Source organism: Lolium perenne, chromosome 5 (assembly GCF_019359855.2).
Source record: "Lolium perenne isolate Kyuss_39 chromosome 5, Kyuss_2.0, whole genome shotgun sequence".
Lineage (NCBI taxonomy): Eukaryota > Viridiplantae > Streptophyta > Magnoliopsida > Poales > Poaceae > Lolium > Lolium perenne.
Genome location: NC_067248.2, coordinates 48,369,384 through 48,392,501, shown reverse-complemented (window position 1 = coordinate 48,392,501; position 23,118 = coordinate 48,369,384). Strand labels below are relative to the sequence as shown.

At 46.6% G+C, this 23,118-nt stretch overlaps 3 protein-coding genes and 3 non-coding genes across 6 annotated transcripts; 3 read left to right on the top strand and 3 right to left on the bottom strand.

Annotated features, from left to right (window-relative positions):
* Positions 1–783: 783 nt before the first annotated feature.
* Positions 784–3,614, bottom strand: LOC127299101 (uncharacterized). The gene is made up of 3 exons (XM_071820759.1): positions 3,600–3,614; positions 1,732–3,074; positions 784–1,530 (listed from the first exon to the last, which is right to left on the bottom strand). Exons 1-2 carry the CDS (start codon positions 3,612–3,614, stop codon positions 2,169–2,171), a joined length of 921 nt encoding a protein of 306 aa, XP_071676860.1. The 3' UTR covers positions 784–1,530; positions 1,732–2,168.
* A 3,817-nt stretch (positions 3,615–7,431) lies between these two features.
* Positions 7,432–7,651, top strand: LOC127304961 (small nucleolar RNA U3). Its single transcript, XR_007853623.1, has one exon. It is a non-coding gene; the product is annotated as a small nucleolar RNA U3 (small nucleolar RNA).
* A 369-nt stretch (positions 7,652–8,020) lies between these two features.
* On the bottom strand, positions 8,021–11,914 carry LOC127299098 (receptor kinase-like protein Xa21). Its single transcript, XM_051328991.2, has 2 exons — positions 8,927–11,914; positions 8,021–8,697 (listed from the first exon to the last, which is right to left on the bottom strand). Exons 1-2 carry the CDS (start codon positions 11,655–11,657, stop codon positions 8,327–8,329), a joined length of 3,102 nt encoding a protein of 1,033 aa, XP_051184951.1. The 5' UTR covers positions 11,658–11,914; the 3' UTR covers positions 8,021–8,326.
* A 1,606-nt stretch (positions 11,915–13,520) lies between these two features.
* Positions 13,521–13,741, top strand: LOC127304960 (small nucleolar RNA U3). The gene has a single exon (XR_007853622.1). It is a non-coding gene; the product is annotated as a small nucleolar RNA U3 (small nucleolar RNA).
* Positions 13,742–14,295: 554 nt separating this feature from the next.
* On the bottom strand, positions 14,296–18,031 carry LOC127299097 (receptor kinase-like protein Xa21). The gene is made up of 2 exons (XM_051328990.2): positions 15,093–18,031; positions 14,296–14,852 (listed from the first exon to the last, which is right to left on the bottom strand). Exons 1-2 carry the CDS (start codon positions 17,836–17,838, stop codon positions 14,482–14,484), a joined length of 3,117 nt encoding a protein of 1,038 aa, XP_051184950.1. The 5' UTR covers positions 17,839–18,031; the 3' UTR covers positions 14,296–14,481.
* Positions 18,032–20,241: 2,210 nt separating this feature from the next.
* On the top strand, positions 20,242–20,461 carry LOC127304962 (small nucleolar RNA U3). Its single transcript, XR_007853624.1, has one exon. It is a non-coding gene; the product is annotated as a small nucleolar RNA U3 (small nucleolar RNA).
* The last annotated feature ends 2,657 nt before the right edge of the window (positions 20,462–23,118 follow it).

Genomic DNA, 23,118 nt, shown 5'->3' with positions numbered 1-23,118 from the left:
ATCCCTATTTCCCCCCCCCGGGTTCTTAATTACCATTGCTTAGCTTTCAATTTGCCTCTGACCATTAAATGAAATGTGAATAACCCGTCCTCCTCTCTTTGAAACAAGGGGCGCTTCCGGTTCTGTGCGTGCTTCAAACAATTTTGTCTTACATCCGTCCAGAAATGTAGAAGCACCCAGACAGTGCAACATGAAAGAACTTCCGGATCAATTTTATTAAAAGGAAAAACAGATAGACCTAGCTCAGGTCCAGCGAGTGTTGAGAAGCTTCCGCGTAAACAACTGGTATCAATGCTTGAATGATACCAATGTACTTCTGTAGCACAAACAATCAGGGAGTGGCGTTTTGGCACCCGGGAGCATATGCTCCCGTTTTTTAAACTTCGTTTTAAATGTATTTTTAAAATGTTGAAAAATTTGAACACAAAATTTAGTGGATACATCTCGAAATTCTACACGTTCACAAAGTGGTTTCACAGAAAAACGACATTTTGAGTGTCATCCGTAAAAAAGACAAATTTTTATGTAAAAAAGGTTATGTACAAGACGTTTTGTTTGTCTTTTTCACACAAGTCATAAAAAATGTCGATTTTTCGCAAGACTTGATGTGCGCACGGAAAATGTTGATACGTAAGAGAGAAAAAATTTGTTCGAATTTTTTGAACATTTCAAAATATTTTTTCGGTGGCAGGAGCATATGCTCCCATGTGCCGAATTGAATTTCCCAAACAATCATGATAATTCAGTTTCTTTTTCGAAACTATTGAAACAAATGGGTCATCATGGCATAAACTTTGAACTCTGAATTCAATCCCAGCTTTGAGAAACAACACTGAGAAATCTATTTAAAAGGAAAATTTAAAAGATACACCGCAAAAATGTGGCTTTGCATCTCCCATCCACCTGCTCTGTATTCAGCACCACGGGCGAGTGATAAGATTTCGCTGTGAAGCATGTCAATCCATTCCGGCCATGGCAACACAGGTTGAAGCCATGCTTCACCAAAAAAAGTCAACTGTTAAATTTTCTGCTTTTGTTTGCAGAATGTGAAGACAAGCTGCCAATAGGACGAGGAAATAACAAAATGAACTCGGTTCAACATACAACAAAAAGAAAATCATTCAGATTTCAGTAAGTGCCACAAATCAAATAACCGCTGCTAAATATTATCTGTGGGGAGGACCAACAGGCCCTGTCTCTAAGTTGGTTGACAACCGTTTCTTGCTCAGCCTTGTCTCTTGGAAAGGTGCCTCCTGTCGGAGAAGGCCTTGGAACCAAGGCCTCACAACTTTGACATGACTCTTTGTAGTCTTTGATAAGAACCGTCTTCAAGTTCGGAGCTCGATCCATGACAGCACGAATAAACAAGGTATGTTGCTCCAGACTGGGCCTAAAACCAACAAATAGGAGTTCTTTCAATTGCCACTTACCAGAGCTTGTGAACCGAGGCATCTCCCATGATGGTTTCACTCTGTCACCGAAAGTTACTATTCATCCTTCTGTAACATCTTCACAGGGATGTTCGTATACCTGCATAAACACCTGTTCATAAAGGGTATGCTAGGGTTCCTACCACTTATTTTTCAAGACAATGAGAGGCTATTCTAAACTGAAGAAACTCTAAAAACTGACGGATCCAGACTTATTGTGATGGTGTTTTTAATTTAAGCTATATTGGAAAAGGCTAGAGCCTGTTGCAGTAAGAAATCTAAAAGGAATGAGTAAAAATACCTCGACATCAAATGTCTCAATAGATGGAGCAGCTTCAAGGAGATTCATTGTCCAGAACAGGTCAAATTCAACATAGATGCCATGAATACACAACTTCCTGAGCTTGCTGAATGCATCCCGGAGTTGCTTCCCTTCTGGCTGTATCCAAAGCTGGTAATATACAAGCAAAGAATGACACAGTTTGCATGTATGGAGGGAAATTATGTGCTAACAAGGTTATTAAATTTTCTAATAAATCCTGACAATTGTAAACAAAAGCAAATATCTGGATCAAGATATGACACAGGTAAAACTAGCATGATGTTGCACTCCTAGCTCATATCCAACTTGTGTTACTTCAACATTCATGGTGAATTTATTCTGAATCATATAGTAGTTAGAAGCACATTCACAATATATGGTGCATAGAAATATGCAAAGTGCTTGAAAAATATGTATCATTTTACCTTTTCCCCTTGGAAGTTTAATGCCAGAGTATTTACATTTGTCGTTCCATGCAGTACCTCCGCTAAACTAAAGCCCCTTTGATTAGGAGTTGCCGGATTTAAGAGGTACAATTCCTTAAGAGCTGGGACAGAACCAAAAAGCAAGGGGGCATGGAAATACCACCAACCCTCCCAAGATAGCCTCTCTAGTTTTGGAAGGCAGAACACCTCAACTCTTTGCCAGCAGGGAAAGTAGATTTCAGGAATTCTGAGTTTTGAATCTGGCGCATCTATCTGCCATACCGAACAGTCCCCAGTATCACAATTTTCGATACTAAGGTGCTGCAGTTGCCTGCCACAGTCAAACAGTGAGTGATGTAAATCTGGTTTAGCAAAGCGGGCATTGACCAGATGGAGCCTCGTGAGGCAACGAAGCACACTAGGATATGCGCCAAAAAACCCGTCAACCCTCAGAGCCCGCCTCAGCATATCCTCATTTTCGCAGTCATTAAGCCCCTTCTCATCAACAATTGCAAGGTGCAGCTCTTTTACCATCTCTCTGTTGATGGCGTCGCTGACTAGCAGCCCAATATCACGCGAGCGGTTGCCGGTCATGTAGAGCTGAAGGGAAAGTCTTGTGATGGTGCGGTCGCTGCGGCGGTTACCCAACAAGCTACTGGTTGATTTAGTTAGAGAGGCCATTGCTCGACTCATGTGCTGCGCCTCAATGAGGTCCGGGCTTGGGGCAGGCAGGAAATCCCTGACATGGAGGCTGAGCTCAGGGAGCAACCAAGGAAGGTTCCTCCACCGCTTCGACAGCACACTGGTCCTTGCTGCCACGGCATGGTCGACTCTCCCCAGGATAGACAATAGGATGTCATCAGTCAGCAATGTGAGCCTGTCCACGCCCTGCGCTTCCTGCAAAATAAAACAGACCATCCATTTCATGTATGCAACTAGTTTTGCCTTGTTTTCGAAAAAAAAACATTACGCAGTTAATGAGTCTCAAGAATTCAAAATTGTATTGTGTAGCAGTGATTGAAAATGATGGAAGCTTTGTCACGCAGGTGCCAAATATTCAACACTGTCAAGCAACCAGCAAACGAAAAGGAAATGAGTTTCAGAAACTGAAACTTCACTCCTCGGAGGGTGCAATACAAGTGATAACAAGTGAATCAAGGTAGATCCCGTTCGCCATAGGGAAATCCCTGCCCGAACGTGCCAGGTACCACACAATCAATCACCGTGTGCACTGCCGGACCAGGACATGGGTCGAACACCTTACGTGCATCCGAACACCATACGAGCATCCAAACACCATACGCGCCAAGAACAAAGACAGCAGAAGTTGCGCGGGGTCATGACAGGTAAGGTGGTTCTCTTGCAATGGCGACGGAGGGCAAAATAAGGGAGGAGCGAATGCTTTCTTTGTTCTCTACGCACCTCTGTCTCTGCCATGTGGAGCTCCCAAGCGGCGTTGGCGTTGGCCTCAGCAAGGAGGGGCTGGTCGTCGCAGTCCGTACGGCGGCCGGGGAGCAGGGGACGCAGAGGGTTTTGGACTTTTGGTGCGGGGAGAAAGCACTCAGATGGGCTGTGCTGGGCTCCTCTTTTGATCAATCCCACCAACCAAATGGGCCAAGACCCAGGACTCTTCCTAAGCTCCGACCGAGGACGTGCTGTCTGCCCGGTGTTTAGGGCATCTCCAGCGCGGGTACGCAAAACGTCCGCGTGCGTCCGTTACGGTAAAAACCTGTCCCAACGCGCGGTCCCAAATGCAAAACGGACGGTCCGCGAAGTCCGGCAGGACCCAAACCTCCACCAAATTTGCGCGACTTTTGGGGCGAGCCGGACGAGCGTGGACGTCCTTTCCATCCGCGCATGTCCGTTCGTGGTCCATTTGTCAGTGATACAAAAAAAGCAGATATATCTTCTCTCTCCCTGCTTCCTCTCTGACTGCTTTTCCCATGGATACCTTCATCCTCCCCGCCGGATTGGAGCTCGCCTAGCTCCGTTCCGCCGTCGACCTCCGCTGGAGACTCCCGGCGCCGCCGCCTCCTTTTTTTTTTCATCCCAGCTAGAAGTCGCCGGAGCCAAAATGAGCACCGCGGGCCTCGACGCCGCCGAGCAAGATGAAGATGGGGCGGAGTTCGCCGGAGCGGGACGGGGGCGGAGGTCGCCATGCGTGCCTCGCAGCGACGCAACGGGGGTGGAGCTTGCCCTCACTTTCCCGCACAGAGGCGCGACGACGCCGGCGGCGCCTTGCACTCGAGCCAGGAGCGGCCGCGCGCCACGGGCCGAGCCCAAGACGGGTGCCGCTCGCCCCGGGACGCCGCGCCATGGCGGGGTGCCGCTCCGCCCGGCTCGCGGCCACCGCCCACGGCGGCAAGGGCCGCGCCGCGCGTCGGCAAGGAACGGGGCCAGCGCACAGAGCCGCGCTCGCGTCGGCAAGGGGGCCGCGCCCGCGTCGACGAGGAACGGGGCCGGCGTCGGCAAGGGGGCCGCGCGCCGCGTCGGCGAGGAACGGGGCCGCGTCGGCAAGGGGGCGCCGCGCGTCGGCGAGGAACGGGGCCGGCGTCGGCAAGGGCCGCGCCCGCGTCGGCGAGGAACGGGGCCGGCGCACGTGGCCGCGCCCGCGGCGGCAAGGGCCGCGCCGCGTCGACGAGGAACGGGCCGGCGTCGGCAAGGGCCGCGCCGCGTCGGCGAGGAACGGGGCCGGCGTCGGCAAGGGCCGCGCCCGCGTCGGCGAGGAACGGGGCCGGCGCACGAGGCCGCGCCGCGGCGGCAAGGGGGCCGCGCCCGCGGCAGGGGCGGCGGCGAACAGGGCGTCGGGGACGCGCGACATGGACCAGCACCAGCTCGCGGCGGGCGACGGCGCGGGCGAGGCGACCAGCAGCCGGCGGCCCTGCGGGGGCGCCATGCTCGCCTGCCGCCCTGGGGAGCCGTGCTCTGCCTGCCCGTCTTGGTCGCCACGACGCCGACCTCGCCTCCATCCGGCCGCAGAGCTCTGCCTGCCCGTCTTGGTCGCCACGACGCCGGCCTCGCCTCCATCCGACTGCCGCAGAGCTGTGGCGGGCGCAAGCACAGGCTCGGTTGACGACGGCCATGGCAGGAGGAGCTTGCGGGAGCTCGCCGTCATGCGCCTCGAAGTAGTACTACTAGTATGGGCAAATTTTGGGTATCTGCATGCGTTGGGGAACCAAAAAAATCCACGGACACATTGTCTATCCGCGTGTCCGGAGGTCGACCCAAACGACCCAAATCGGACGACCAAACACGTCCGTTTGGGTCGTTGGGTTGGAGATGCCCTTAGTCCCACCTCGAAAGTTTGGAGGCGGATAGAGCAGCTTATAAGGGCATCTCCAACCGGGCGATCCATCCCGCGCCCGCGCGTCCGGATGGGTCGAAACGGACAAAACCGCGGCCCAGCGCGCGAACCCATCCCTAAAACGGATGGCCGGGGCGTCCGGGACGACCCAAACCCGGCCCAAATCTTGGACGAGTTTGCGTGGCCGCGGACGCGAAAGGCTGGTCGCTCGCGTCCTCCCTTGTCCGCCCTTGGCCCGCCTGTCTGCCTCCCAGCTGCGCCGTTTCCGCCGGAGGTGAGCTCTCCTGCCCGTGTTTCCAGACCGCAAGTCGGCTGAGACGGCCATGACACGTCGTCAGAAGAGGAGTCCGACGACGAATTTTTCACGGATGCTGCGCTGCTCATCCACGAGCACATTGTCTCGCAGATTCCCGTGCACCGGGGGTCCTTGCCGGGCCGCGCGGCCGCCTTGGACCGCGAAAGAGAACGCGGCCACGACCAGCTCTACAACGACTACTTCCAACCCAAGGCATTGTTCGTGCCGGCCATGTTTCGCCGTCGTTTTCGGATGACCACGCCGCTGTTCCGCCGGATAATGGATGGCGTCAAGATCTACGACGACTACTTCTGTGCCAAAGTGGATGCACTTGGCAAGGTAGGCCTCTCTTCGTACCAGAAATGCACGGCAGCGATTAGGATGCTCGCATATGGCGTTGCCGGTGATTTCGTAGATGAGTACACGCGCATGAGTGAGTCAACCGGCCTGGAATCGATGTACAGGTTCTGCAGAGCAGTGATCGGTTCGTTCGGAGAACAGTACCTCCGGCAACCTAATGCAGAGGACACAGCTCGTATGTTGTCGATCAACGCTTCCAGGGGGTTTCCTGGGATGCTTGGCAGCATAGACTGCATGCACTGGGAGTGGAAGAACTGCCCCTTTGGTTGGCAGGGGGCATACAGCGGCCATTCTGAGGGGTGCACAGTCATTCTTGAAGCTGTTGCTTCCCATGACACATGGATTTGGCACTCATTCTTCGGAATGGCTGGCTCGCACAATGACATCAATGTGCTGCAGCGCTCTCCGGTGTTTGATAGGCTAGCGTACGGTCAGTCCCCTGATGTGGATTTTGAGATCAATGGCCACCACTACACCAAGGGGTACTACCTTGCGGATGGTATCTATCCACCTTGGGCTACACTCGTGAAGACAATCCGAAACCCCACCTCAGAGCAGGAGGCAAGGTTTGCCAAAGAGCAGGAGGCAGCCCGGAAAGATGTGGAGCGGGCGTTTGGCATCCTCCAAGCTCGTTGGGCTATCGTCAGACACCCTGCCAGAGCTGGGATGTGCAAACTCTGTGGGAGGTGATGACCGCTTGTGTAATCATGCATAACATGATTGTTGAGGTAGAGCGGGATGATTCACTCTTTGATAATGACTGGGAAGGCCAAGGAGAGTTGGTTACTCCTCAAGGTGCTCCGGCATCATTCCAGGACATTCTTCATGCGCACCATGAAATTCGAGATCTAGCTGTACACAACCAGCTTCAGGCTGATTTGGTCGAGCACATGTGGCAGCATGTAGGCAGCAATGCTGCAAACAACAATGATGAAGGAAATCCTGGAGCCTAGAGCATTTGTATCGTTTTTTCATTTTATTTGAATAATACTTTATCCTTGATTACATGGACTATGTAATGTGTAATACATTTTGAGCATTTGAACTATTTTATATATTTTATATAATATGTTTTTGCGTTTTTCTAGTGAATTTAAAAGAAAAACATACCATAGGGCAACGCGACCCAAATCCCGCGCGTTGGGCGCAGCGCGCGATCCAAACGGACGCGCGGACGCGGGGCGACGTCCGCGCGTCCGCTCGGCCACGCAAACGGCCCAAAACGGACGGCCCAGCGCGTCCGTTTGGGTCGCCCGGTTGGAGATGCCCTAAGGCGGAGAGGCAGCTGTTGTGGCACGACCTTACTTGAACAGGATCTGTTCTATAGGATCGTACCGCTGCATCCTTTACCAATAAGGAGGCAAGCACTTAAGTCTGGTTGATGTATTCTGACTTCTGGGCCAGAGCGTGATTAACGGTCTGGATTCTCCTGATGGGTTTATCCGACGTCTGTAGAGGATCGTTCCTGCCTGGCTCACACCTGTGCAGGGTGGCCCAGAGGTTGTCTGACAGGCAACATAATTATTTTTGCACAGCTGTATGATTTTTTCTTACTTAAGTGCTACTATCTCCTTAATCTTACACTCACCAAACAGCCGTTTTGGACAAAACTGCTTCACCATTGAAGCAAAACACGCATGGACTAAGCAAAAGTTTTCATTTCAGTATCGTAACCTGCAACTAACCCATAGACAGCAAAGGGTGTTTTCATTTCAGACTTGATTCGCGGCAAATGGTTTTCATTTCATACTTGATTTGCTTGATTTCAGAGTCAAGCAACATATAATTACACAAGAGTTCGCATACTAGCTACATCATGCAACAGATACTTACAGGAGGATCTTAAGATCTAAGAAGTGATTCATGAGCAAAAACATAAATTGGTAAAGCGAGGCCCGTGGAATTTTCCAAAACAGCATATGCCTGCGGAATACTCACTCATGAACAAATAACACTGTCTCTATGCAATGAAAAATGGTCGCCAACGACGCCAAGTCCCACAAAAAAAAGGTCACCATGACTCTTGCATATTCTAGAAACGAAAACAGATAAACATAACTGATGACAAAATGGAAAGTAAAATGGTGACTTTGGAATCACCGCAGCAAGCAGGCTTCCCTAAACACGATGCCACGGAGTGACAACAGCAGAGCTGCAGATATGACTGCAACACTTCATTTCTTGTCCGGATCAGGCCGTTGCTCGAAATCCACGAACAGGCATACGAGCGGAGCATGCCTTCTTTATGGCATTCAGTTCCTTCACTACATCGTTCATCTTCATTCTGTGCCTTGGGGAATCCTCGCAGCAAGCTAGACCAATCTTAAACATAGGATATAATAATATATCTATGATATGCTGCGACTTTCCGCTGTAGGCTGCACTAACATCAAGAATTTCCAGTAGATTCGTAGGGTAGGCCATCTTGACGTAGCTGACGAGACTTGTCACACCATCTGTGAAACTGTCAGTTGGCCTTCTTCCAGTAAGTATTTCCAACAGCAACACACCGTAGCTATATATGTCACCGTCTGTGGAGACCTCACATCCTGAGCCATACTCTGACATATAAACAAAGATGTTACTGGATAATGTTATGCAATGACTAAGACAAAAATTTGGCAGATTGCACTCGAAAATTCAATTTAGCTAAATCATATAGTGATATGGCATATTTATTTAGATCTTTAGGACACACTAACCACATTATCAGTTTATCTAAGAATATGTATATGCGAAAAAATTATCGAGATGCATCAGAATTAATTCCCAATTAAAAGAATTGCTGACCTGGTGCGACGTATCCAATTGTGCCTTTAATCACAAGTGAGCTGCTTTCAGTTCCACCACCACTGTGCTTGCATTCTTTAGTATGCATTATCTTTGCTAGACCAAAGTCGGTAACGTGAGCAACGATGTCATCATCTAGAAGGATGTTGCATGGTTTGATATCACAGTGAACTATGGATGGCTCAATTTGATGGTGAAGATATTCCAATGCCTCTGCAACATCAAGAGCAATGCACAGCCTTTCCATCAAACTTAGACTTCTGAAGGTCATGCTGTTCGTCGTTGTGTTTGGATGCAGCCACTCCTCTAAATTCCCATTGCAGACAAATTCTAGGATAAGTGCCTTGAACTCATCACCATTATGGTCAAAACTGCTACAAACAGTGATCACCTTGACAAGATTCCGGTGTCGAATCTTCCTTAGGGCTTCACACTCTCTCAAGAAGCTTCTGTTAGCTCCTCGTATGCCAAGATTGAGAACTTTGATTGCTACAATATATAAACTGTCATCAATATTTAGAGTTCCAGTGTACACATTGCCAGAACTTCCAGAACCTATCAAATTTGCGGCTGAGAATGACTCTGTTGCTGCATCTATCTCAGCATAGGATATCCTCTCATGCTTCTCATTGTGAAACCTGGCTTCTTGATCAACACTATCTAGTTTGATTCTTGTCTTCATGAGGTAGCATGCAGTTAAGGAGAAAATGAAGAAGATCAAAGTTCCAAGCATGCAAAAGAGTATGACACGACGTCTATACTGCGAAGTCTGGTGTGAACCTATTGATGGGCATGAAGGGAGTTGCAAGAACGGAGGACCTCCACATAGCATGCTATTACCTGTCAGAGACAGTATAGTGGCATTGCGAAAGATACCTGTATTAGGCACAGGACCAGATAGGTTGTTGGCGGAGATGTTCAGGTACGTTAGAAATTTGAGGTTCTCGAGGAACTCAGGTATGGATCCTGATAAGTTGTTATCAGAAAGATCCAATTTTCCAAGGCCTCTCAAATTAGACAAACCTTTTGGGATCTGCCCTTGCAAAATATTTCCTTGCAAGTATAGGAAATTTAGTAGGACACAACTGCTGAGAGCGTCTGGGATTCCACCAGAGAGCTTGTTCATTGATAAGTCAATTGCGCTGAGGCTATTCAAGTTCCCTATCTGTGCTGGAATGGAGTCACTTAGAACATTGTTGGAGAGGTTGAGAAGTACAGTCAGAGAGGGAATACTAAGTATCTCCTGTGGGATTTTCCCCTTCAAGGAGTTACCGGAAAGATCCAGATATGTAAGTTTTGTGAGATTGCCAAGGCTTGTTGGAATGCTCCCATCCAGAAAGTTATTAGATAGAGAGAGGTTGCTCAATTGTGTGATGTTGCCTAATGATTGTGGTATGTTCCCATCAAATCTATTATGGGATAGGTCAAGGTACTGGAGGCTAGGAAGCTGGCCAATATCTAGAGGTAAGGTGCCTGTGAAAAGGCTATCTGCGAGGACGAGCTTGGTAAGTTTCTTAAACACCGCTAATCCTGCAGGTATGGTCCCAGATATTTTGTTTCTACCTAGAGTAATCCAGTTGAGCTCTGTAGACAAGTTGGTAATAGTAACTGGCATAACACCTTCAAGGTTGTTTTCCTCAAAGTCTAGTATTTCCAAGTTACTACAGTTGGTTAAGGATGTGAGGAAATCCCAATCCCTAGGCTCTGTGGTTTGAAGCACATTGTATCCTAACGAAAATAACCTCAGATGACCTTGAATGCCAATATCCCGTGGAATCAGACCATGATACTGATTTCCACGAAGAAGCAAATATGTAAGTGTGGATGCATTTGACAAGGAGGCTGGTACTGGTCCTTTGAATTGGTTCTGATGTGTGGCGAAAACATTTAGCTTGGGAAGCTTAAAGCCAATATCAAGTGGCAGAGACCCTGACAGCTGGTTGAAGCCAATGTTGAAGTCTGCGATGGAAGAAATATTGAACATGGATAGAGGAAATGGGCCTTCTAGATAGTTATCCATGACGTCAAATCTAACAAGATTAGCCATCTTACCTAGATCTGGAGAGATATGGCCAGTGAAGCCATTCTGGGCTAATTCCAAGTGTGTCAATGATGTCAAGTTACCCAACCAGATTGGGATTTGGCCATGGAGGTGGTTCTTCCGCATGCTAAGCTTTGTGAGGGATGTGAGATTTGAGAACGACATCGGGATATCACCAGTCAGATTGTTATGGTTGATGTTGAGAAATGAGAGCTTTGATAGGAGACCCAGAGAAGCAGGCACAGAGCCAGAAAGGTAGTTCACCCTCAGGTCCATGGTGCGAAGTGCTGCACAGTGGCGGATGCTGCCTGGGATCTCACCTTCCATGTTGTTGGCGGAAAGATTGAGGACACGGAGGTGGGTCAGGTTACCGAGCTGCGGGCAGATGGTGCCGACCAAGCCCAAACCCTGCAGGCGTATGGCGGTGACACGGCCAGGGTGCCGGTGGTCGCTGCAGGTTACACCCATCCATTTGCAGAAATCAGGCACCTTTGTGCTGGTACCATTGCCAGCAAGGTCCGAGGTCCAAGAGGACAGTGTCTGTGTTGGGTCACTGGTTATGAAGGATTTGAATGACAGGAGCACCGGCAGATCGCCGTTGTTGGTAGGTTGAGAGCTGGATGTGAGGAAAAGGAGGATATGAGTGAGAAGATGGAGCATCAAGAGCTGCCATGTCCTCTTGATGTTCATTGTTGAGCAAGGAGGTGGAGAATTGGAGATGGTTATTGTATGACATCTTGCCTTTCTGCGTGTATGTCCAGGTCGTTAAATAAGGTGAAGGTGGCCCCTAATTTTGACTTTTGTGGTTGCTAATATCACTTTCAGGAAAAAACAAGTGCGACAATAATTTGTGATATGTCTTGTGCCACATGTAGTTAGGAATATCACATAATTTCAGCATTGAAATATTCCAACGATGTTATAGCCAGCAATAAATTAAGTGTCCGAGAAAAACAGGGTCCTGTGGATTTTTTTATGTTCATACGGAGAAATCGTCAAAATCAGCTAATATTGAAAACCGATGAATCCAGTTCCGCTACATCCTTGGCTGTAGTTAGATACGTCCAAGTCGTTAAATAAGGTGGATGTGGTCCTTAAATTTAAGTATTGTGATTGCTATTGCTAACATCACTTTCAGAAAAAAAGGCGTGACAATGGTTAGTGTTATGTCTTTTGTGACATGTAGTTAAAGAGATATGGCATAATTTCAAACGTTGAAATATTGCAATGAAGCAACAGCTCTACATCAAGTACATGTTCATATGGAGTAGTCAGCGATAAAACAGTCAGACAATAATAAAAACCAAGACGACTCCAATTCCAGTATGAAAGGTTATTGCGGCAAGGTGCTCATGCTGCATTTTTCATTGTGTGACTAGTGTGATGTCCTGGTGCCATGAATTTGAAGTTGTGACCTATAATTTCAAAGCTTGAAATATTCAGTGATGTTACAGAAAATGGCAGTTAATTGTCTGTAGAGAAAACCAGGCAAATATGGAATTTTATGTTCATATGGCGCAATCAGCTAATCAAGAAAAGTCATCTCAGACTGAAAAACCTCGTCAATCAGAAAAGTAACCTATATAAATCAGATCATAAGGATCCCCAAGGAAACGTAATGGTTACCGAAGGGCAGATATCATAAGTGGATGTAGAGCCGCCCGTTTAGTCTTTCCTCTCCTTCCATGAGACTGACTGATTTCCCATGGAAGCCAGTAAGACTAGTCTGACTCAATAAGCTTGCAAGCTCTGAAATTAAAATAAAAAAGTATTCATTGACAATGACGGATGCTTTGGTATGTAGCCTGTGTCGGCACGGAGTTTTCAACACGGGCAAGTAAGTACCAACGAAAAGGAAATGAGTACTTTCAGTTAATACTAACCAGAAACTGAGGACACTGCTTCTCATCAGGAGGAGCCGGAAAGATGTTGTCAGCTTGCTTGAACAGCGAGTACAGAGTTGCAAAGTTTGTGTCCTAAGGCGCAAAACTACTGATAAGATCGGTTAGATTTCCACTCGCTTCACAAGAATCAATCAAGGCAGACCCGTTTACTACTACGCGGAAATCCCTGTCGGAACGCTTCATTTACCAGACAATCAATCACCGCGCGTACTACAGGAACCAGGACATCGCTCGAACACCCTATGTGCATCGGAACATAATAAGATCCTGGGCCAACAGCTATACTCCACTTGCGATGGCTGGCGATGGAGGACAAAATTGGGGAGGAGCAAATGATTTCTGTCTTCTGTACGCACCTATCTCCCTGCGGCGGCTTCCAGCCAGCAGAAGCGGTTGCCTCGGCGAGGCGGCTCACCGAGTTCTGCAAGGCGGGAGCTCAGATGCGCAATACGAGACAAATAATGCTCAGACGGGCTGGGCTCCGTTTATCTCGATCCCATTAACGAAATGGATGGGCCAAGGGCCACGACTCCTCCTAGTCTCTGACCGAGGACGCGCTGCAGCGCTGGATGCCCGGTGTTTTAGTCCCACGTCGAGAGTTTGGACGCGGATGGGGCAGCTTATAAGGTGAAGAGCCAGCAGTTGTAGCACGACCTTACTTGAACAGGATCTGTTCTATAGGATCGTACCGCTGCATCCTTTACCAATAAGGAGGCAAGCACTTACGTCTGGTTGATGCATTCTGACCTCTGGGCCAGAGCGTGATTAACGGCCTGGATCCTCCTGATGGGATTATCCGATGGCTGTAGAGGATCGTTCCTGCCCTGGCTCACGCCTGTGCAGGGTGGCCCAGAGGTTGTCTGACAGGCACCATCCTTTTTGCACAGCTGTATGTATTTTTTCTTACTTTTGCAACTCTTGTAGGGTGTTGCCACCTAATATATCTCCACTCACCAAACAAAGTAAGTGCTCCAGTGCTACTACTTAGCAATATAACGAGAAATGACAGCCGTTTTGTACAAAACTGCTTCACCATTGAAGCAAACACGCATGGACTGGCCATTAAGCAAAGGTTTTCATTTCAGTATCGTAACCTGCAACGAACACACAGACAGCAAAGGGTGTTTTCATTTCAGACTTGATTCGCGGCAAATGGTTTTCATTTCAGACTTGATTTGCTTGATTTCAGAGTCAAGCAACATATAATTACACAAAAGTTTGCATACTAGCTACATCATGCAACAGATACTTACACGAGGATCTTAAGATCTAAGAAGTGATTCATGAGCAAAAACATAAATTGGTAAAGCGAGGCCCGTGGAATTTTCCAAATCAGCATATGACTGCGGAATACTCACTCATGAACAAATAACACTGTCTCTATGCAATGAAATATGGTCGCCAACGACGCCAAGTCCCACAAAAAAAAGGTCACCATGACTCTTGCATATTCTAGAAACGAAAACAGATAAACATAAATGATGACAAAATGGAAAGTAAAATGGTGACTTCGGAATCACCGCAGCAAGCAGACTTCCCTAAACACGATGCCACGGAGTGACAACAGGAGAGCTGCAGATATGACTGCAACACTTCATTGCTTGTCCAGATCAGGCGGTTGCTTGAAATCCATGAACAGGCATACGAGCGGAGCATGCCTTCTTTATGGCATTCAGTTCCTTCACTACATCGTTCATCTTCATTCTGTGCCTTGGGGAATCCTCGCAGCAAGCTAGACCAAGCTTAAACATGGGATATAAAAATATATCTATGATATGCTGCGTGTTTCCGCTGTAGGTTGCACTAACATCAAGTATTTCCAGTAGATTGTTAGGGTACGCCATCTTGACGTAGCTGATGAGACTTGTCGCACCATCTGTGAAACTGTCAGTTGGCCTTCTTCCAGTAAATATTTCCAATAGCAACACACCGTAGCTATACACGTCACCATCTGTAGAGACTTCAGATCCTGATCCATACTCTGACAAACATATAAACAAAGATGTTATTATTACTGGATAATGCTACACAATGACTAAGACATAAATTTGGTACATTGCACTCGAGATTTCAATTTAGTTAATAATATAACGATATTGCATATATTTTTTTAGCTCTTTAGGATATACTAACCACATTACCAGTTTATCTAAGAATATGTATCAGCAAAAGAACTATTAAGATGCATCAGTGTTGATTCCAATATAAAAACATTGCTGACCTGGCGCGACATATCCAATTGTGCCTTTAATCGCAAGTGAGCTGCTTTCAGTTCCACCACCACTGGGCTTGCATTCTTCAGTATGCATTATCTTTGCTAGACCAAAGTCGGTAACGCGCGCAACAATGTCATCATCTAGAAGGATGTTGCATGGTTTGATATCACAGTGAACTATGGATGGCTCAATTTGATGGTGAAGATATTCCAATGCCTCTGCAACATCAAGAGCAATGCATAGCCTTTCCATCAAGACAAGTCTTCTAAAGGTCATGCTGTTAGTCGTTGTGTTTGGATGCAGCCACTCGTCTAAATTCCCATTGCAGATATATTCCAGGACAAGTGCCTTGAACTCATCACCATTACGGTCAGAACTGCTACAAACAGTGATCACCTTGACAAGATTCCGGTGCCGAATCTTCCTTAGGGCTTCACACTCCCTCAAGAAGCTTCTGTTAGCTCCTCGTTTTCCAAGATTGAGAACTTTGATTGCTACAGTAGATAAACTCTCATCAAGATATAGAGTTCCAGTATACACATCGCCAAAACTTCCAGAACCTATCAAATTTGCCGGTGAGAATGACTCTGTTGCTGCATGTATCTCAGCATAGGATATCCTCTCATGCTTCTCATTGTGAAATCCGACTTCTTGATCAACATTATTTGGTTTGGTTCTTGTCTTCACTAGGTAGCATGCAGTTACAGAGCACATGAAGAAGATCAAAGTTCCAAGTGTGCAAAAGAGTATGACATAACGTCGATGCTGTGAAGCCTGGTGCGAACCTATAGATGGACATGAAGGGAGTTGTAAGAACGGAGGACCTCCACATAGCATGCTATTGCCTGTGAGCGATAATGCACTGGCATTGCAGAAGATGCCCGTGTTAGGCACATGACCATATAGGTTGTTGGTGGAGAGGTTCAGGAAAGTTAGAAATTCGAGGTCCTCGAGGAACTCAGGTATGGGACCTGATAAGTTGTTATCAGAAAGATCCAACTTCACGAGGCCTCTCAAATCAGATAAACCTTTTGGGATCTGTCCTTGCAAAATGTTTCTTTGCAAGTATAGGAGATTCAGTTGGACACAACTGCTGAGAGCGTCTGGGATTTCACCAGACAGCTTGTTCTTTGATAGGTCGATTATGCCGATGCTTTTTAAATTCCCTATCTGTGTTGGAATGGAGCCACTTAGAGCATTGTTGGAGAGGTTGACAAGTACAGTCAAAGAGGGAATACTAAGTATCTCCTGTGGGATTTTCCCCTTTAAGGAGTTACCAGAAAGATCCAAAGATGTAAGTTTTGTCAGATTACCAAGGCTTGGCGGGATTTTGCCATCCAGAAAGTTGTTAGATAGAAGAAGGCTGCTCAGCTGCGTGATATTGCCTAATGATTGTGGAATATGTCCATCAAATCTACTATGTGATAGGTCAAGATACTGGAGGCTGGGAATTTGGCCAATATCCAGAGGCAAGGTGCCTGCGAAGAGGCTATGCTGCAGAGCGAGCGTTGTAAGGTTTTGGAACTTGCCTAAACCCGCAGGTATGGTCCCAGCTATCTTGTTCCTACCTAGTTTAATCCAGTTAAGCTCTGTAGAGAAGTTGACAATACTAACAGGCATAAAACCTTCAAGGTTGTTTTGTTCAAGGTCTAGTATTCTCAAGTTGCTACAGTTGGTTAAGGATGTGAGGAAATCCCAATCCCTAGGTTCTTTGGTTTGAAGCACATTGTTTCCTAACGAAAATAACTTCAGATGACCATGGACGCCAATATCCCGTGGAATCGGACCATGATACCGATTTCCGCCAAGAAGCAGATATGTAAGTGCAGATGCATTTGACAAGGATGCTGGTATTGGCCCTTCGAATTGGTTCAGAAATGTGGCGAAAACATTTAGCTTGGGAAGCTTAAAACCAATATCAAGTGGCAGAGACCCTGACAGCTGGTTCAAGCCAATGTTGAAGTCTGTGATGGAAGAAATATTGAACATGGATAGAGGAAATAAGCCTTCCAGTTTGTTACCCATGACATCAAACCTAACAAGATTAGCCATCTTACCTAGATCTGGAGGGATATGGCCAGTGAAGCCATTCTGGCTTAATTCCAAGTGTGTCAATGATGTCAAGTTGCCCAGCCAGCTTGGAAGTTGGCCATGTAAGTGATTGTTCCACAGGCTAAGGTTTGTGAGGGATGTGAGATTGGAGAATGACATAGGAATATCACCAGTCAGATTGTTATGGTTGATGTTGAGAAATGAGAGCTTCGATAGAAGACCCAGAGAAGCAGGCATGGAGCCAGAGAGGTGGTTCTCCCTTAGGTCCACAGCGTGAAGTGCTGCACAGTGGCCAATGTTGGCTGGGATCTCACCTTCCAGGATGTTGGCTGAAAGATTGAGGACACGAAGGCGGGTCAGGTTACCGAGCTGAGGGCAGATGGTGCCGACCAGGCCCAAGCCCTGCAGGCGTATGGCACTGACACGGCCAGGGTGCCGGCGGTCGCTGCAGGTTACACCCATCCATTTGCAGAAATCAGGCACCTTTTTGCTGGTACCATTGCCAGCACGGTCCCAATACCAAGAGGACAATGCCTGTGTCGGGTCACTGGCTATGAAGGATTTGAATGACAGGAGCACCGATAGATCGCCATTGTTGGAAGTTTCGTTGTTGGTAGGTTGAGAGCTGGATGTGAGAAAAAGGAGGATATGAGTGAGCAGATGGAGCATCAAGAGCTGCCATGTCTTCTTGATGTTCATGGTGGGGCAAGAGGTGGAGGTGATTATTGTATGATGTCTTGCCTTCCGTTGTGTCTATCCAAGTTGTTAAATAAGGTGGAGGTGGTCCCTAATTTTGAGTTTTGTGGTTACTAATATCACTTTCAGAAAGACAAATGTGTCGATTATTTGTGTCATGTCTTCTGTTACATGGAGTTAAAGGCATCACATAATTTCAAACGTTGAAAGATTCCAACGATGTTACAACACAACAGCAATAAATTAGATGTTCGAGAGAAAAATGGGTCCTATGGATTTTTTTACTATCGTAGGGAGAAATTGTCTCGATAAAGAAAAATCATCTAATATTGAAAAACCATGACTCCAGTACCGCGACATCCTTGGCTGTAGTTAGATACATCCGAGTCGTTGAATAAGGTGGAGGTGGTACTTAATTTTGTGTATAGTGATGCCCGGTTTTTAAAATATTAAAAAATTGTACTTCTGTGTTTTAAAAAATCATCTAATTTATTCCATTAATACCTGAATACTCGTGCGAAGTTTTGGTAGAAATTGCGTTTTGTTTTGAGCTACAGGAAAAAAAAACAAATTTATGGCTGTGTATAGGAGCATATATTTGTCAGAAATTTGTCTTTTTTGTACAGCACAAAATACAACATACTTTTCTCCAAATTTTTTACCATACCCTCTAAATGTTTATATGTATGTTCGTATTTAATTTCAAAAATTTTGGAGTACAAGAAATATGATTTTCAAAACTCAGCAGGTGCCGAAGGCACTTTCCGTTGCTATTGCTAATATCACTTTCAGAAAAACAAGTCTGACAATGATTAGTGCTATGTCTTTTGTGACATGTAGTTAAAGAGATATGGCATAATTTCAACCGTTGAATAGTCCAATGATGTAACAGCTCTAGAAGAGGTACATGTTAGAGAAATATCGGGTCCTCTAGATTTTTTTATGTTCATATGGAGTAATAAGCGATAAAACAGTCACATAATAATGAAAACGAAGGCGTCTCCAATTCCGCTATGAAAGGTTATTGCGACGTGGCGCTCATGCTGTATTTTCATTGCCTAACATGCTTGTTTGTGAAGAGCATGCCAAAATTTTAATTAATTATCTAAGTGAGCTTTGCTTAAGCATTTGCTGACCCACATTACCTTTTACAAAGTCTATTATGATTTCATATTATGGACCTAATGATTTTTACAGGACATGTTCATGAATAATTCAATATATAGTAAATTCGCTTTTCTATGTCGGCAGATCCCATCAGGACAAAAAACAAGTAGTGTGAAAATGACTAGTGTGATGTCCTGGTGCCATGAGTTAAAGTTGTGGCCTATAATTTCAAAGCTTGAAATATTTCAGTGATGTTACAGAAAATGGCAGTAAATTTGATGTAGAGAAAAACAGGAAAAAAATGGAATGTTATGTTAATATGGCACAATCAGGTATCAAGAAAAGTCATCTAAGACTGAAAACCCTCATCGTTTAGGCTTTCCTCTCCTTCCATGAGGCTGAATGATTTCCCATGGAATCCAGTTAGACTAGTCTGACTCAATAAGCTTGCAAGCTCTGAAATTAAAATAAAAAAGCATTCATTGACAATGACGGAGGCTTTGGTATGTAGCCTGTGTCACTGTCAGCACGGAGTTTTCAACACAGGCAAAGTAAGTAGCAACGAAAAGGAAATGAGTATTTTTAGTTGATACTAACCAGAAACTCAGGACACTACTTCTCATCAGGAGGAGCCGGAAAGATGTTGTCAGCTTGCTTGAACAGAACAGCCAGTACAGAGTTGCAAAGTTTGTCTCCTAAGGCGCAAAACTACTGATAAGATCGGTTAGATTTCCACTCGCTTCACAAGAATCAAATCAAGGCAGACCCGTTTACTACTACGCGGAAATCCCTGTTGGGACGCTTCATTTACCAGACCATCAATCACCGCGCGTACTACAGGAACCAGGACATTGCTCGAACACCTTATGTGCATCGGAACATAATAAGATCCTGGGCCAACAGATATACTTACTCCACTTGCGGTGGTTGGCGATGGAGTACAAAACTGGGGAGGAGCAAATGACTTATGTGTTCTCTACGCACCTATCTCCCTGCAGCCGCTTCCTGCCAGCAGAAGCGGTTGCCCCGGCGACGGCGGCGAGACGGGCCGGCGAGTCGCCTCACCGAGTTCTGCAAGGCGGGAGCTCAGATGCGGAATACCAGACAAATAATGCTCAGACGGGCTGGGCTCAGTTTATCTCGATCTCAATAACAAAATGGATGGGCCAAGGCCCACGACTCCTCCTAAGCTCTGACCGAGGACGAGCTGCAGCGCTGGATGCCCGGTGTTTTAGTCCCACCTCGGAAGTTTAGAACCAAACTGAGCTGCTTATAAGGTGGAGAGCCAGCAGTTGTAGCACGACCTTACTTGAACAGGATCTGTTCTATAGGATCGTACTGCTGCATCCTTTACCAATAAGGAGGCAAGCACTTAAGTCTGGTTGATGCATTCTGACCTCTGGGCTAGAGCGTGATTAACGGCCTGGATTCTCCTGATGGGATGATCCGATGGCTGTAGAGGATCGTTCCTGTCTGGCTCGCGCCTGTGCAGGGTGGCCGAGAGGTTGTCTGACGGACAACACAATCTTTTTGCTACTGCGGCATTATCTTTGACAACACAATCTTTTTGCTACTGCGGCATTATCTTTTTTTTTGTGTGTGTAAACAGATTGCTATCTGATCACTAACACTAAATAGTAAGAACTGAGATGGAAAGCCTTACCAAGATCAGATAGCAATCACCCCAGGCGTGATCAGATAGCAATCACATCAATAAACTCCTGATCACCCCAGGCATGGACAAATGCCACCATGTTTCTGTATTCCAGTTTCAGGTTTTCAGTTACAGTCTACAAGACTGATCAAAATTCCATCCGACAAAGCCCTTGGTCAATTCACAAAATTTGACATTTACTAATTGCATCAAACTACTCAAAATTTGCAATTCGAATCTCCAAATCAGTAAATGCCCGTGGAGTATTTACTCATGAATCAAACGCAAGCAACAAAATTTTGTTGCGTGTTTTGCTAACCAGCATGTACACATCAATCTTGTTATCAAGATATGATCATTTACAGAAGCATACAAGTATAAACGAAAAATGAAGGAAAAAGAAGAGAATGATCCATGCCTGGTAACTGGACAAAACTACTTCACCATGGAAGCAAGAACCCAATGAATACCACATGGACTTTCGCCATTCAGTGAAAAGTATATCAGTACTGTAACCTATAACTATCTACCAGTAGACATGAAATGGTGTTTCTGTTTCAGACTGACGACCGGTGAGTCAAGAAACCTCTCGACACGCCATATGACTGCGGTTCAGGCTTCACCCTCAGGGCAGTGTACCCTCAGTGAATGGGTGCCTAAAGATTTTAGATCAGAAGCATTATTCAGCTGTACATCTTGTTTCATCCACTGCAACAGGGATCGCATTTCCACCCTTCTTCAAGGAAGTGGCTCAAGCGGTCTGGTTCGCTTCACCATCGACGACGTCAGAGATCTCCTCCTCTGAAATGTTTCTGGGAGCTGGGGCATCGATGCAAACCTTCTGTTTTCCCTCTTGCGTCACAACAAAGTTATCAAGAACCTGGTGGTCAAGCTTGGGCTTTTTCCGTTCTACTTCTATCACAGCAGACTTTTTAGGACAGTCAGCAAGCGCTTGGCTTCTGTGCTTGCGACTCAGCTCTTCCTCCTCTACAGCAGAGGCTTCATTCCCACTATTCTCAGTACAAACATAGGGATATGCAGAAGATGCACCTGCAGCCTCCTTCAAATCGCTTGTACCCTCACCACCTCCATAGCATTCTACAGAACACGAACTCTTCTCCGAGCAGGAAGTGAGCACCTCATTCATATTATCGGCACCTGATTCCTCACCTGGTTTACCAGTTCCTGGTTCATCAACAGACGTTGTACCTTTGGCAGCTTGTTCCTCTAAGGCATCTAACTTTTGTTCTGGTTTCTGATCCACCTCTCTGGCCATTGGCTCTGTCAGACATGTCTGCTTCCCCGATGCATCTCCACCTTCAGAATCATCAGAGGCTGTGTTTTCACTCTTGTCTGAAACCTTGAGATCAAGCTTGGGCCGTTTCAGCTCCATCACAGTAGAGTTTTCATGAAAAACAACCAGCCCTTGACCATCATCATTGCGAGTCAGTTCTGTCTCCTCTACCTCCATCTCCACAACAGGGTGAGAGTTGCATTCCGCAGCAGAAATTCTCTTGTCCAAGCATGCCTGGAGCACCTCATTTGGATTATCAGCAGCTGATTCAATACCTGGATAATCAACTCCCGGCTCGTCATCAGAAGATGTACCCTTGCCACATGATTCCTGGAGAAGCACCAATGCTTCTGCAGCATCCATTATCTTCATTTCCTCCATTGCATCCCGGCTCTCATTTGGATTATCAGCAGTTGATTCAATACCTGGATAATCAACTCCCGGCTCGTCATCAGAAGATGTACCCTTGCCACATGATTCCTGGAGAAGCACCAATGCTTCTGCAGCATCCATTATCTTCATTTCCTCCATTGCATCCCGGCTCTCATTTGGATTATCAGCAGCTGATTCAATACCTGGATAATCAACTCCCGGCTCGTCATCAAAAGATGTACCCTTGCCACATGATTCCTGGAGAAGCACCAATGCTTCTGCAGCATCCATTATCTTCATTTCCTCCATTGCATCCCGGCTGCTTCGTGGCCGCCTTACTACATCAAAAGGAAGCACATCGATGCCATCCCGGGCACTGCTTGAAACTTCGTCCCGTCCTGTGGCATTTTGCCTGGGCTTCTTGGGGGACTCCTTCATTGCATCCCGGCTGCTCCGTGGCCGCCTTACTACATCAAAAGGAAGCACATCGATGCCATCCCGGGCACTGCTTGAAACTTCGTCCCGTCCTGTGGCATTTTGCCTGGGCTTCTTGGGGGACTCCTTCATTGCATCCCGGCTGCTCCGTGGCCGCATTACTGTATCAAAAGGAAGCACATCGATGCCATCCCGGGCACTGCTTGAAGCTTCTTCCCGTCCTGCAGCATTTTGCCTGGGCTTCTTGGGGGACTTCCTCATTTCTGAAACAACGGTTCCAGTAAGGGCACATCACAGAGAATTCAGCGAATTTAGGAAGATTTAGAAAGCAAATCCATGTAAGCAGAAAATGTGGAAATGCCCTAAATGAGAGCTTATAGAAAACACTACTAGCTATAACAAGAATCATATAAGTTTAAGA